This window comes from Phoca vitulina, unplaced genomic scaffold (genome assembly GCF_004348235.1).
Source record: "Phoca vitulina isolate PV1807 unplaced genomic scaffold, GSC_HSeal_1.0 scaffold4, whole genome shotgun sequence".
NCBI classification, from domain to species: domain Eukaryota; kingdom Metazoa; phylum Chordata; class Mammalia; order Carnivora; family Phocidae; genus Phoca; species Phoca vitulina.
This window is the reverse complement of record NW_022589707.1, coordinates 21,108,432-21,121,550: the sequence shown is the minus strand read 5'-3', so window position 1 is coordinate 21,121,550 and position 13,119 is coordinate 21,108,432. Positions and strand designations below refer to the sequence as shown.

Genomic DNA, 13,119 nt, shown 5'->3' with positions numbered 1-13,119 from the left:
TTAGAGACAATAGATGTGTGCCACAGCGAAAACACCATCTCGTTGAATTAAATAATTTAAGTGTATTAACTTCTAAATGTGATTTGAAAGAAAATGCCGAACATGTGGACACAAAATTAGGAACACACGCAGTATTAATGCTGTTAAAACTGTACATGCTTAAATAGACCTTGACATTAAGTAAGTGTAAGTTACTATAAAAGTATGTATCACCATCACATGAAGAACCTCTGCGATCTTCTACTTGGCCCCCTATAAATGATATGCCTCTGGTCCTGTTCTTAAAAGTGAACCATGTTTGGGCGCCTGGGTGGCTCAGTTGGTTAAGCGACTGCCTTCGGCTCAGGTCATGATCCCAGGATCCTGGGATCGAGTCCCACATCGGGCTCCCGGCTCAGCGGGGAGCCTGCTTCTCCCTCTGACCCTCTCCTCTTTCATGCCGTTTCTCTCTCGCTCGCTAATAAATAAATAAAATCTTTAAAAAAAAAAAAAAAGTGAACCATGTTTGATTCCTGACCAATAACTAGATGTTCCTAAGATTACTGCCACACGAAACCACCCCTAGGAGAAAGCAAGTAGAATTATTACAGCTTTAAATACTATTAGGCGTATCCATAGGAAGCTTTTTAGTACATCAAAAACAGATACTGGCGGTTTCCTATGGTTCAACTGAAAAGTTACCATTTGAAATGCATTATGTGCCACACCCTGTGGTAAATTAACATGCTTAATTTAATTTTCATAGCTTCATGAGAAATCCACAAAATGTCAACTTTTATGTACCTAATATTTTCACGTCAGAGTAGGTGCCAGCACATTCAAATCTTCCTGGGTTTGCTCAACAGAGAAGGGAGAACTTCAGAAGAATGCATGTGGTTTCAATCATTCCTACTCCATGCTAGTAAAGTTGGTCAGGATGATTTTAATCATCAACTGCTCCTGCATCCCTCTTTCCCAACAGACTGGACTCTGAGGTCAAGGGACCCTGCCTTATTCATCTTTTATTTCCAGGGCTTAAGACAGTACCTGATTAGCACTTCAATAAATGTTTATTAGATGACCTATTTAATTCAAAATTGACTACTTAGTGTCTAGATGTTCAGCAGCATATAAGCCATGGTTTCCTGCTCTGAAAGAGCTTTTAATTAGGAAGCAATACACATGAAAATATGAATTAAGTGCTGAACCGGGCAAAAAAAAAAAAAAAAAAAAAAGCCAGATACTTTTGGGAAAGTAATGCTCCAGGTAATAGTTATAGCTCACATTTAAATTCATTAATTGGTTTAATCATCAACAATCCTGGGAGGTAGGTGCATTATCACTGTTTTACAGATGAATAAAATGAAGTAGCAAGGTTCATTTCCAGGAGTCACATAGTTAAAAGGTGTTAAATCTGCTATTCCAACACAGAAACAAAATACCATTTTCTTTGCCTGCTTTTACCCCTTGTGCTTTAAACTATCTCCTCTGTGATGAAGCCTTCAAAAGTCCCCATTTTGGTAACAGGAACCTTTTGGCAGTCTAGCAAAGCCTCTGAATCCTTTTCCAGAATAATGCTTTTAAACACAATTATGAAAATATTTTTAAAAACAAATGTGTGCTATAGCAATTTATGTGCATCTTCAATACCTCATTAACAAGATGTACTAAAGGATTTATTTTTGTTTGTTTTTTTTATTATGTAAACCACCATACACTATATCATTAGTTTTTGATGTAGAGTTCCATGATTCACTGTTTGCATAGAACACCCAGTGCTCCACTCAGTACGTGCCCTCTTTAATACCCATCACCAGGCTAACCCATCCCTCCACCCCCTCCCCTCTAGGGGATTTAAAAGTACTGTAATTTCAGTGTAGTTCATGAACTTACCCAGATTTCCAAGATAGCTCCAATCAAGTATGTAATATGAAAATACATGTATTTTTGAATCCCTGAATTCTACTCCTGAAACCCATGTTGCACCGTATGTTAACTAGAATTTAAATTAAAAAAAAATACATGTATTTTGATTGGGGACAAAGCCATAGATATGGGTAGTACTACTGTACTTTGTTGTGTACATTATGTAAGTAAATGCTTAATTTCAATTAGAGGTTAGTGAAAATAAAGGTATAATATTTCCCCATCTATGCTCACAGATTCCCTGAATTCTATCCAGATTAAGAACCTCAACTGTAAATTACAACTAATCAGTTTCTCTCTGAAATTGTCTCTTTTAGCATTCTTCATGGTCCTTCCTCTAATCACAGCTAGGAAAGTTGTCTTATACCCTTAAAATCTAGTACTTGAGAGCAAGGTAGAAGCTAAGCACCTGGAGGGCATCTGCATAGCCCCTCACACATAGGGGATGGTTGAAGGATTACAGGATAAATGTTAACAGCTTCTATATTATCCCTTTGGCTAATAGTAGGTACTTACTAAGCAGCTTCAATTTTTTTTTTCCAAATAGCTGTCCTTTATCAAGACAACAAATGTTATTTCACCAGCTCTACTACTTTTAAATAAAACTCCCATCACAAACCTAGATTTGTATGCAAAAGAATGCTCCTCCCAGTGATCTTCTGAAAATAAGATTCTCCATCCTAGAGGTACCTTTACTGACAAAACAGTTTTTTCAACTGTGAAGTGTGAAACTATGTCTATTGTGGGTTTTGTGGGGTACCAAATGAAAACAGGCCTTTTAGTAAGTAAGCACTTTAAAAACAAAAGTTACATAAGCTATACCAAAAATGTACTAAGAAACAGATGATCAATGACTATCTTAGCTAGTCATTGTATTGCATATTTTACCTGTTTAATACCTTATGCTTTAAGAACTTTCTCTATCCATTTTTTAGGACTATGGGAGAGAAAAACTTAGATCAAGGTGAGACCAGCATCCATGGGGACTATGCTAACAAGGAATGGTACATGTGATTCCTCTCAAGGTCTCACCTCTGAAACCAGTTAACAGACAAAAAGCTTTTTTTTTTTTAAGATTTTATTTGACAGAGAGAGAGTGAGAGTACAGGCAGAGAGAGAGGGAGAAGAAGAGAGCCTGTCGCAGGGCTCGATCCCAGGACCCTGGGATCACGACCTGAGCTGAAGGTAGACGCTTAACGACTGAGCCACCCAGGCACCCCTCAATAGAGCCTTTTTCATTGAGCTTCTACTTAAAGCTTTTTGTCTGGGGGTGCCTGGGTGGCTCAGTCATTAAGCGTCTGCCTTCGGCTCAGGTCGTGATCCCAGAGTCCTTGGATCAAGCCCCGCGTCGGGCTCCCTGCTCGGCGGGAAGCCTGCTTCTCCCTCTCCCACTCCCCCTGCTTGTGTTCTTGCTCTTGCTGTGTCTCTGTCAAATAAATAAATAAAATCTTTAAAAAAAAAAAAAAAAAAAAGGCTCTATTGAGTAAACCTGACAGAAGATAAAGCAGAGGAAACACATTCGAATTAAGAGTGATATTCAAATAACCACAAAATGTCACGACCCTTTCGGGGTCACAAAGTCTCAGGGAAACTATTTACCCCTGAAAACTTTTAGAAATTGAAAAATGCTCCAGGTAATCAAAGAAATTAACTGTAATATTAGGAAGAACTTTGATGCAAAAAACAATCCATGGAAGATACAACTTGCCTCATATGGTTTTTCAAAGAAATGTTAACCTTAAGATGATATAATTTAAAGTAACAGGAATAAAACTAAGCAAGTTCTCAAAGAAAGACACTTAAAGAGCATTTGTCTTATTAATGAAGGAGCAAACGTAACAAAATGTGATCTGTGACCCAAGAGCTCGCCCATCAGAAAGCTGCGGCCGGCCGTGAGACCACTCAGATCTTCTACAACACTAACGTGGTATTTTTTTCCGGAAGAAGGATATGGCTTTGCTGACTCGGATTTTATCTAAAGAACCAAGAGTGCCCGATAGAGAGCATGATAGTTAGACCAAGACAGGTGGGAATACTTCCTGAATCATGATGTCAGGCCAAAGCGTAACACGACTGTGCCACCACTCAAAAATCAGCATCTGGGTGCACAAAAACGTGCACACTGGGTCTGGGGATTAGAGAACGCTGAACTGAAGTAAGCCACGTGTGCTTCTGTTCTCTGTGGCTGCCTGGCTTGGATTAAATTTCCAAATCCCTGGCCAAACTGGAATGCTGCACTAGGTACACTAACCCACAACCTACTGTAAAGATACGATATCCTTGTATGAGAACGTAGATGGAGAAGACTAAGCGTTAAGAAAGGTCTAACCACGCCCTCTGCCACAAATACGTCATGTAAGCCTGAAAAACCCCATCACGAGTTTTTCTAAAAATACGTGAAAAAGAGGAAAATGCTCAGACTGATTTCCTCAGCTGCCTTCAAGCAACGAAATCCTACTACCTATGGACTACGCCTTCTTCACCACAAAATGGATACCATCAAGAAGGCAGGCAAGTCTACAACACACACTGACAGGCATCATACAGCAAGCTCCCCTAAATAGAAACAGGTATCTCAGACATGAAAACACGTTTTCCAGATTCTTACAGAATGCTTAATTGAAAATGCCATCCTTAGAATTTAAGAAAATGTGATGTGAAATAAAACCGCTAATATCAAAAACAACAAATACAATGTGATCTGCAGAGCTTTATGCAAATTTAAAACCTCACTTCTCATTACTGGTTCCTGGATTTCATCTATGAATGTGCTGACCTTTTTTTATACCCTCCTGCCAATCTTGGTTTACTCAGCAATCATCAGTTCACTATGAAAAAAAATACGCCTTTTCCATGGCATTATTTCAAATTTTAAATGATTTTGACAGGTCAAACATCCCTTGGAATATGAAAAGTAAATCTTTCTATCCCAAAGTAAAATGATACAGAAATTTTCATCAAAACATTTAAAGATTTTTTTTTTTTATTTATTCATTTGTGAGAGAGACGGAGAGAGAACAAGCAGTGGGAGAGGCAGAGGGAGAGGCAGAAGCAGGCTCCCCGCCGAGCAAGGAGCCCGATGCGGGACTCGATCCCAGGACCCTGGGATCATGACCTGAGCCGAAGGCAGACGCTCAACCATCTGAGCCACCCAGGCGCCCTCATCAAAACATTTAAAAGCAGACCTGCTCAGCCACTCTCCCTCTAGGGACACACACAAGACAAAGTAACATTCAGGCTGTGCCTATTAATTCTAAAAGAGTAATTACGTAAAGCAAAACAAAAATGCATTAAAAGGTTCTCAGTTTTCACAAACCAAACAACTGCACTTTTTATTAACTGACAATTTTATTAAGGTTAACACAAGGTAGAGGGGGATGAAGATCAAGGTCAGAGACTAATCTCTATACTCCAAATATATCCCAATCATCCCACTGATCTTTATTTCCAGGGCTCTCATTCTAGGCCATATGTTACTGTCACCTGGACCACCCCAGTAGGCCAGCCCTTGGGGTGTACTCCTTCTAAGTAAGCTCTACACCCAGTGTGGGGTTTGAACTCACAACCCTGAGATTAAGGGTTGCATACTCTACTGACTGAGCCAGCCAGGCTCCTCTGCACTTAATTTTTAAGTAAATACTAAGAGTTAGGGTATAATGTCAGGGAAAGAAAGTAGGTAAAAGGAAGGATACGAAAGTGATTGCTGGTCCCAGAAACCTGGAACAGATACCCCAATGTCCATGGGAGAAGCAGGCTGAAGTTCCTTGGTATTCTGGACTGGGAAAATAACAGTTTTGCTTTGTTTTAATATGTGCGTATAAAATTCAAAACTATGGCCCAGAAATTTGTCCTAGAACTGCATTATCAAGCCACATTCCTTTGTTCTTTTCATCTTCGAGATGTGAGAGTATACAAGACAAAGAAAGGAAAGGTAGCAAGACACAAACTACCTTTCAGAGACTTGTGCAATTAGAAGCAGTTTGAGATCTTCGCCCTTCAGCAGATGAAGAAACAGGTCCACAGCTATGACATGAGTTATACCAACCTTCAGCTATCTACTCACAGAGCTACTAATCCAAGAAGGGTGGTAGCTGGAAGGGTGGAAACATGGTGGGAAAGCACGGTCACAAATGGTTTTTGAACAAGAAAATCCAAAGCAAACAAAATGGTGTGCAGTCTCTACTTGGGATGTGAATGTGCCTCTCATTCCACCAGAATAGAAAGTGCAGTATTGGAGGTAAGGAAATGTGCAAAATAAGTAACTACAGCGTAACAAAGGATTAAAAGTCTTCATGGTCTATAAAGAACACTTATAAATCAGCGTATTTTTTTTTTAAAAGATATTTGAGAGCAAGAGATTGAACCAGCATAGGGAGAGAATCCCAAGCAGACTCCCCGCTGAGAAAGAAGCCCCATGCAAGGCTGGATCTCATGACTTACACTGAAACCAAGAGTCAGATGCTTAACCAACTGAACCACCCACATGCCTCTATAAATCCGTGTTAAAAAATAAAAATAAAAGAATATTCAAATGGAAAAATGGACAAAGGATATGAACAGGTAATTCATAAAGAAACGAGAATGGCCAATATGGAGTGTTAAAACTTCCCAAAAGCAGGAACAAGAGAACCAAATAGTTGGAATTTATTTTATGATAGTACCAGTGTGGAGGGGGAAAAAATGGCACTCTCATTGTTTTAGTTCCATAAATTGATACTACTTTTCTTGAAGGCAATTTAGTAACCTGTATAAAGAGTAAACAATGGTCATTTCAGATCGACCGGTAATACCACTTGCAGAAGTAAATGAGCATGCACGACCATTTCAGCATTTTTGTAGCTAAAAATAGAAAAAGTTTAAATGTCTAACAAGAAGGAAATTAAGTAGAATTAGATATGTGTTTTTTATCGATGGTCTATCATGCAGCTATTCAAAACCATGTTTATGGAGAACATTTGCTGTTAAAGAATGCTCATGACATAGTATGTAAAAAAAAAAAAATCAAACGATTCCAGTTTCATATGTACAAAAGAGAAACACTAAACTGTTAAAAGGAGCTGTGTACAGGGTTTGGGATTATAGGGGATATTGGTTTTCTTTTCCTTTTTTTAAATACTGTTTTTTAACAATAGTTTTAGTGTCATGGAACCTGGATTGGATCACCTGACGGAAGAACCAAGCGGCACTCGGAGATCTTGGAGGATAGGAGGTTTATTTAACGCCGGCGGGCTCAGAGGAGGATGATCTCCAAAGGTCTGAGGCCTGAGCACAAACAAAGGGGGTAATTTATACACTTTTACTTCCATATATGTGGCACTTTCCGACGCGTGGGAGGCGGGGCAGGAGGGAAAACCCGGAACGGCCCTTGGGCCGGGACTGGGATTCCCCTGCCGGCTTGGTCAGCCTCCTTAGAACACACATTTCCCTTATCATTAGGATAGCAAGTTTTCCTCTTTATTCTTTAATTCCCTAACGTAAGTATGTATTACTTCTATTTAAAACTGTTCTTTAATAAAGCAGAAATCTTCTGAATCCCAGAATTTTAAAAATTCTATGTAATAAAAGGGCCTAAATTAGAGTTCAAAATATTTTAAGACTAAATTTTTCATTTTATATGAAATTTGAGAAACACTGTAAAAATTTTTAATTTCAATTTAACTTAGTCTTAAGACTCATTCTGTCTTATTAGCAGGTAGAAAATCTGAAAAGCAAATGGTGGTGGGGGTGAGACTAATGACAATACATTTTTGGCAATTTTTTAAACACTGAACACCCCTATAACCCTCATCCATTCTTCAAAACCAAAAGAACATAAACAAGTAGAAGAAAAATCACACCCTTTCTCAGAAGTTGTGAACAAAGCCAACCCACCACCACCACCACTAAACGTTTTAAGTTTGTTATGTTGAAAGCAACTATTAAGCAATTGTGTATTATTTTGGAAATCTCTGAGAAAGGCCATTTACTTTCCCACATATCTGTTATAAATCACACTGTCATTGTTTATATTTGAATGAAGCCCACTTGATTTTTGTGAAACGAGCAGGTACCCGATGGCAAGAACAAGTTGGAGAGTATTACGTTGCAGTAAGACCTGTTTCCCCATTCCCAGAATCATCTTAAGTTTCCTAAATTGAAAAACAAAAAAACCAAATACTTGTAAAATTAATGTCCACTTTATGCCTCCCTCCTGACAGTAAATTACTTACAGGGGATAAAACACACACACACACACACACACACTCTCTCTCTCTCACACACACACACTTGAAGGGAAAAAATTTCAATTAAAAAAAGTATAGCAGAATCTAACAATCATTAGCAACCATAAAATTACCAAGATTATTACTGTTAGCTTTTATTAAGCAGCTATGTATACTACCTGCATTTCTTCTTTTCCTGTTCTGGTCCCTCTGTACCACTGTGGCTGCCTCGTTAGGTGGCTTACATGCTTGGGTCCATTTTTTTTTTCTAATTATGCTTAACTTTATGGGGACAAAGACTGGTGAAATTTCTCCAAAAACAGACTTCTTATTCTTAGTACTTTATAGGCTGATATTGAAGCCAAACTTAGGACATCTTACCAAAATGCATGTGATAAAAATTATGTTGTCAAATAAAAATCATTGCCTTTACAATATATATATAGCATTCTGCATAGTATTCACGGTAAGTATTTATTAAAACAAAGATACATGAATGCACCCCCAAGAGAGCACCACAAAATACCAAAATCCAATCCTGTCATGATCTAGTTGAAAGATATGATCTTTTAAAGTAATGAATGTACCTTGAAGAAATGTTTTAGGTCAAATAACATGAAGGAAAACCTATATTTTAAGTGCTATAATTAAGATCCCAGGTATAAAGTAATATAAACCAAGTACCTGAAGTTATAACCAATAAAAAACACACAGGTAATTCTTAATTGTCTTTAGAAAATAGACATTCAACCAAGCGGAAAAGATATCATAAAATCATTAAATAGCATTTATGAAACTAAAAAGAAAATCAGTAGCCTACAGACTTTGGGAGAACTTGTGTTCCTAGAGTACGAATATATATTCTTTAATCAGTACACACTTATTAGGATTTTTCAGGTCTATCATTAGTTAGAAATGGCCATCACAGCTAAAGGCTACAAAACCTAATAAATGAGAAAATTACTGACAAGATTATTAATGGTTGAGAACAGTTGTATACAGCAAACAAAATATCCCTGAAAAAAATAGACCTCAAAGGATGTAAGAAGCCAAAAGAGATCATAGAACTATAGAATACTAAGTTAGAAAGAACACAAAAGCTCAACCATGCTTCTGAAATATTTGCAGTCTTTGAAGAAACAAACCATGAATGAGAACAGTTACAATCAAAACAAATTCCATACTTTTACAAACAATACTTTCAGGAAAATAGAGTTGTGGGGGAAAATAAAGAACAAAATACAAAATTTCTACATAGAGAAATAAGTGCTACAATCCTCACTTAGTCAACAAATATTTGCTGAATGCATTTGTGTGCTACACACTGGTGGTATAATAACAACTAGGACAAAAATGGCTCCTTCAGGGAACCCCTATTCTAGTAGTTGCAAGATCTAGTTCAACATGTTTCTCAAAATAGGGTGAATCGAAATCATCCAGATCCAAGTTCAAAATTCAGATGCTCCATCCTCAGGAATTCTGACTCAGTAAGTCTTGGGTGGAACCCAAGAATGTACTTTTCAAAAGCTTTAGTGGAAAGAGAAATTTTAGCTCTATTAATTAGCTAAACAGATTTTAGCACTCTTATTTTAGAGATGAAATAGACAAGTCTGTTTAAAGGGTTTATTCTAAAGAATGAAATATTTTTCAAAGTGCTTCACGCACACTACCTGACACAGGAGTATTCAAAACCCAACTATGAAACAACTATATGAGTCTGAAAATCTAGATTCATATTTAACTCAGATGCTTACTTAATATATAGCACCAGACAAGTCATTTAACATCTGTGAGCATTAGTCTCTATCTCTAATTTGTGGGTAATATTTGTACTCTTTACCAGAGACACTGGAAGAAAAAATTTGCATATTTTTATTAGGCCACAAAAAATACCACGTAAAGTTAAGAGAGACTACCGGCACTGTTAGTTATAGCAAAGTATACAAAACTGTAATCCTAAAATAAAGGAAAAAGACTTATGAGGAAAAAGATTAAGCAAAAAAAAACTTTTTACCATATTTAGCCAACAAAATGTCCTTATTCAAGAGTTTAAGTACCAACTGTGGCCACCTAGAGAGTAACTCCCAAATGTCAACCAGGAATATAGTCTCCATAAACACATTATTAATATCACCAATCTTAACACTGCTTTGAGGGTTGCACAAAGACAAGGTGGACATAGTCTCAGAAGTAAACATTGGCCAGAAAGACTAGATCACCTAATCCAACCACCTCTTTAGTTCTTACAACTCTTTCTGTAACAATCCCAACAAATAATCCTCTAATTCCACTGGTTAGAAACCTACCAATTGTAGAACAATCTGAGGAGCTTTGATAAGTATAGATTCTGAAATTCTGATTCACTAAGTCCAGGGGAGAGTTTCAGGACCTGTTGGGGCAATATGCCTTCCAAGTGATTGTGAAGTGCAGCCAGAATCTAGCCTCCAGGGATGCTGCCCTCACCAGCCAATTCTGCATTTGGACAGTGCAAGTAATCTGATGTTGGATTGGAATCTTCCCACTTTAGTTTCCATCGTAGTCCCAGTTTACTGTGGGTTCCAAATACAACACAACTTAATCCATCTCCAGATTAAATATCTCCTGTTCCTTCAAATAACCTACATATATGTTCCACACCAGATAACCCTAAGTTTGTTCACATTTTAATATATGGCACCCAGAAGAGAATACAATCCTCATGTAGAATACAATGGGGACACTCTTTCATTAAAGTTACAATCTTCCCATCAACACAGCATAAGCGTGTGTTTTCTGAAAGTGTGGCCATGTCACGTTAGGTGTTTTACGGGTTTTTTTGTTTTTGTTTTTGTTTTTTTAAAGAGAGAAAAAGTGAGCAAGCCTGAGCAGGGGTTAGGGGATGGAGAGAGGGAGAGAATCTTAAGCAGGCTCCATGCCCAGTGTGGAGCCTGATGCAGGGCTCGATCTCACAACCCTGAGATCATGACCTAAGCCAAAAATCCGACATTTAACCAAATGAGCTGCCCAGGTGCCCCACGTTAAGTTATTTAATAAGCATATTAAAAAACAGTTTGGAATATATTTTGGAATAATTTTATATTTATAAATTATATTTATACAAGCGGCAGATATATTACTGCAAGCTCCCACACATTCCCCTCATCCAGTTTGTTTTCCTAATGTTAACATGCCCAGTGGCCGTAATATATTTACCCAAACCAAAAATGAGCTGTTTAATTTTTAAAATTACATCTTTTTACACAAATTACTTTCCTGAACCCCATTTCCTTTTTCCTGAACACAGACTTTTAGCTTTAGCTTTTCTTCCATTACATGATGCTAGTATCGGCCCTTATCAACGCAAGATTTCACCTTGCAAGACTGACTCAAGATGAAATAAAATGTCCTATACTTAAGATTTTTGAGGTCCTATACTTACGGTATTTTGAGTCAAGATAATATCACTACTGTCATGAGACTCATGCCATTCACATATCTGGTAAGCAAGACTTCTATGCTTTTATACAATTCAACAGGTCAACTCTTGGGGTAATATAAACCCCCCTTGGGTTGCATGAAGTAACTTCTAAGGCATACCATCAATGAATTACAAATCCAACCAATTATCTGTATATCCAGTTATTCTTCATGCAAAGATATACCCTGTGTGAGGGAGTATCTGACCTACTGCATTCTCCACATTTTCTTTTTACTAGTCTAATATGTTTGCATGTTCTGCTTCCTTTTTTTATTTTATTATGTTATGTTAATCACCATACATTGCATCATTAGTTTTTGACGTAGTGCTCCATGACTCATTGTTTGCGTATAACACCCAGTGCTCCATGCAGCTCCATCACCAGGCTAACCCATCCCCCCCACCCCCTCCCCTCTAGAACCCTCAGTTTGTTTCTCAGAGTCCATAGTCTCTCATGGTTCGTCTCCCCCTCTGATGTACCCCCCTTCATTTTTCCCTTCCTACTATCTTCTTTTAACATATAATGCATGTTCTGCTTCTACAGGTAACAATTAAAGAAAAAAAATAGATTGTCTACACAATAAAAAGGAATGCATTCCCCCAATGACTCTGAAACGCTTAGGATAAAAAGGAAATTTTCTACATTTAACATCTACTGCCAACTCACTGAAGCAGTTAATGACCATGTGTGAAAACTGGTGCTCATGGGTAATCCATAGAGAATTCCTGATGAATCACAAACTAAAACCACAACAAATAGCAAGGTGGTATTGGTAGTATTATTCCTCCAAGAAGAAAAAAGAATTCAATTTACCCTACTGAAATTAGTACTAGCCTTAATTTTAAGGCTTAGGGAACAAAATGGCACAAGATAGCAATTTACTATTAAAATCCCGATTAAAAAGGGTAATTTAGACATGTGGACCCAAAGATAGCTATACTCAGCTATATCACTGCCAGAAGATTTTTTCTAAACACTTTACTTCTCCTCAAAAGATGTCAATAATTTCCAATTCTATTTATCTCTGGAAACCAGGTTGTGGAATTAGTTTTTAAACTGCAAAATAAAATTGACAATGATTTCAGAAAGGCTGCAAACTCACAACCTTCCTATCATACTAATGAGTTCCTTAAAATGGGAAAGACACTTTTAAAAACTTTCAAAAAGCATCAATATATCAAAAACAAAACTCTTTAAACTTACCTCGTAGTAACTCCGAACTGCATTGCAAAATGCTTCATCAGCCACAATTTGGGTTTCTCCGTTGAGGAAGGCTTGGAACCGGTCTTTCAGTAACTGCAATTGTTGCTTGTTAAGCTGTAAGAAAAAGAGGGAATTAGCTGAAACATTAGCCAATCAGAGAAATATAACAATTCTTAAAAATTATTGCTGAAAGTTAACACCTAGAACTAGCTTTATGTTAAAGGAAAAAAAAAAAGCTAAAAAACTACTACTTGTACCATGGCTCAATTTTAAAACGTTTCCAATTCACTTCTCACACTCTGGAATCCTAATATTGCAATGCACTATAAATTTCTACACCAGATGGAGTT

At 37.4% G+C, this 13,119-nt stretch overlaps 1 protein-coding gene across 17 annotated transcripts in view; it reads right to left on the bottom strand.

The window, feature by feature from the left end:
• CADPS2 (calcium dependent secretion activator 2) overlaps positions 1 to 13,119 on the bottom strand; it is a 520,372-nt gene that overhangs the window by 388,139 nt on the left and 119,114 nt on the right. For all 17 annotated transcript variants that reach the window (XM_032401664.1, XM_032401666.1, XM_032401671.1 and 14 more), the window contains exon 2: positions 12,770 to 12,883. In XM_032401664.1, the coding sequence (XP_032257555.1) occupies positions 12,770 to 12,883 (114 nt within the window). The remainder of the gene's footprint in view (positions 1 to 12,769; positions 12,884 to 13,119) is intronic.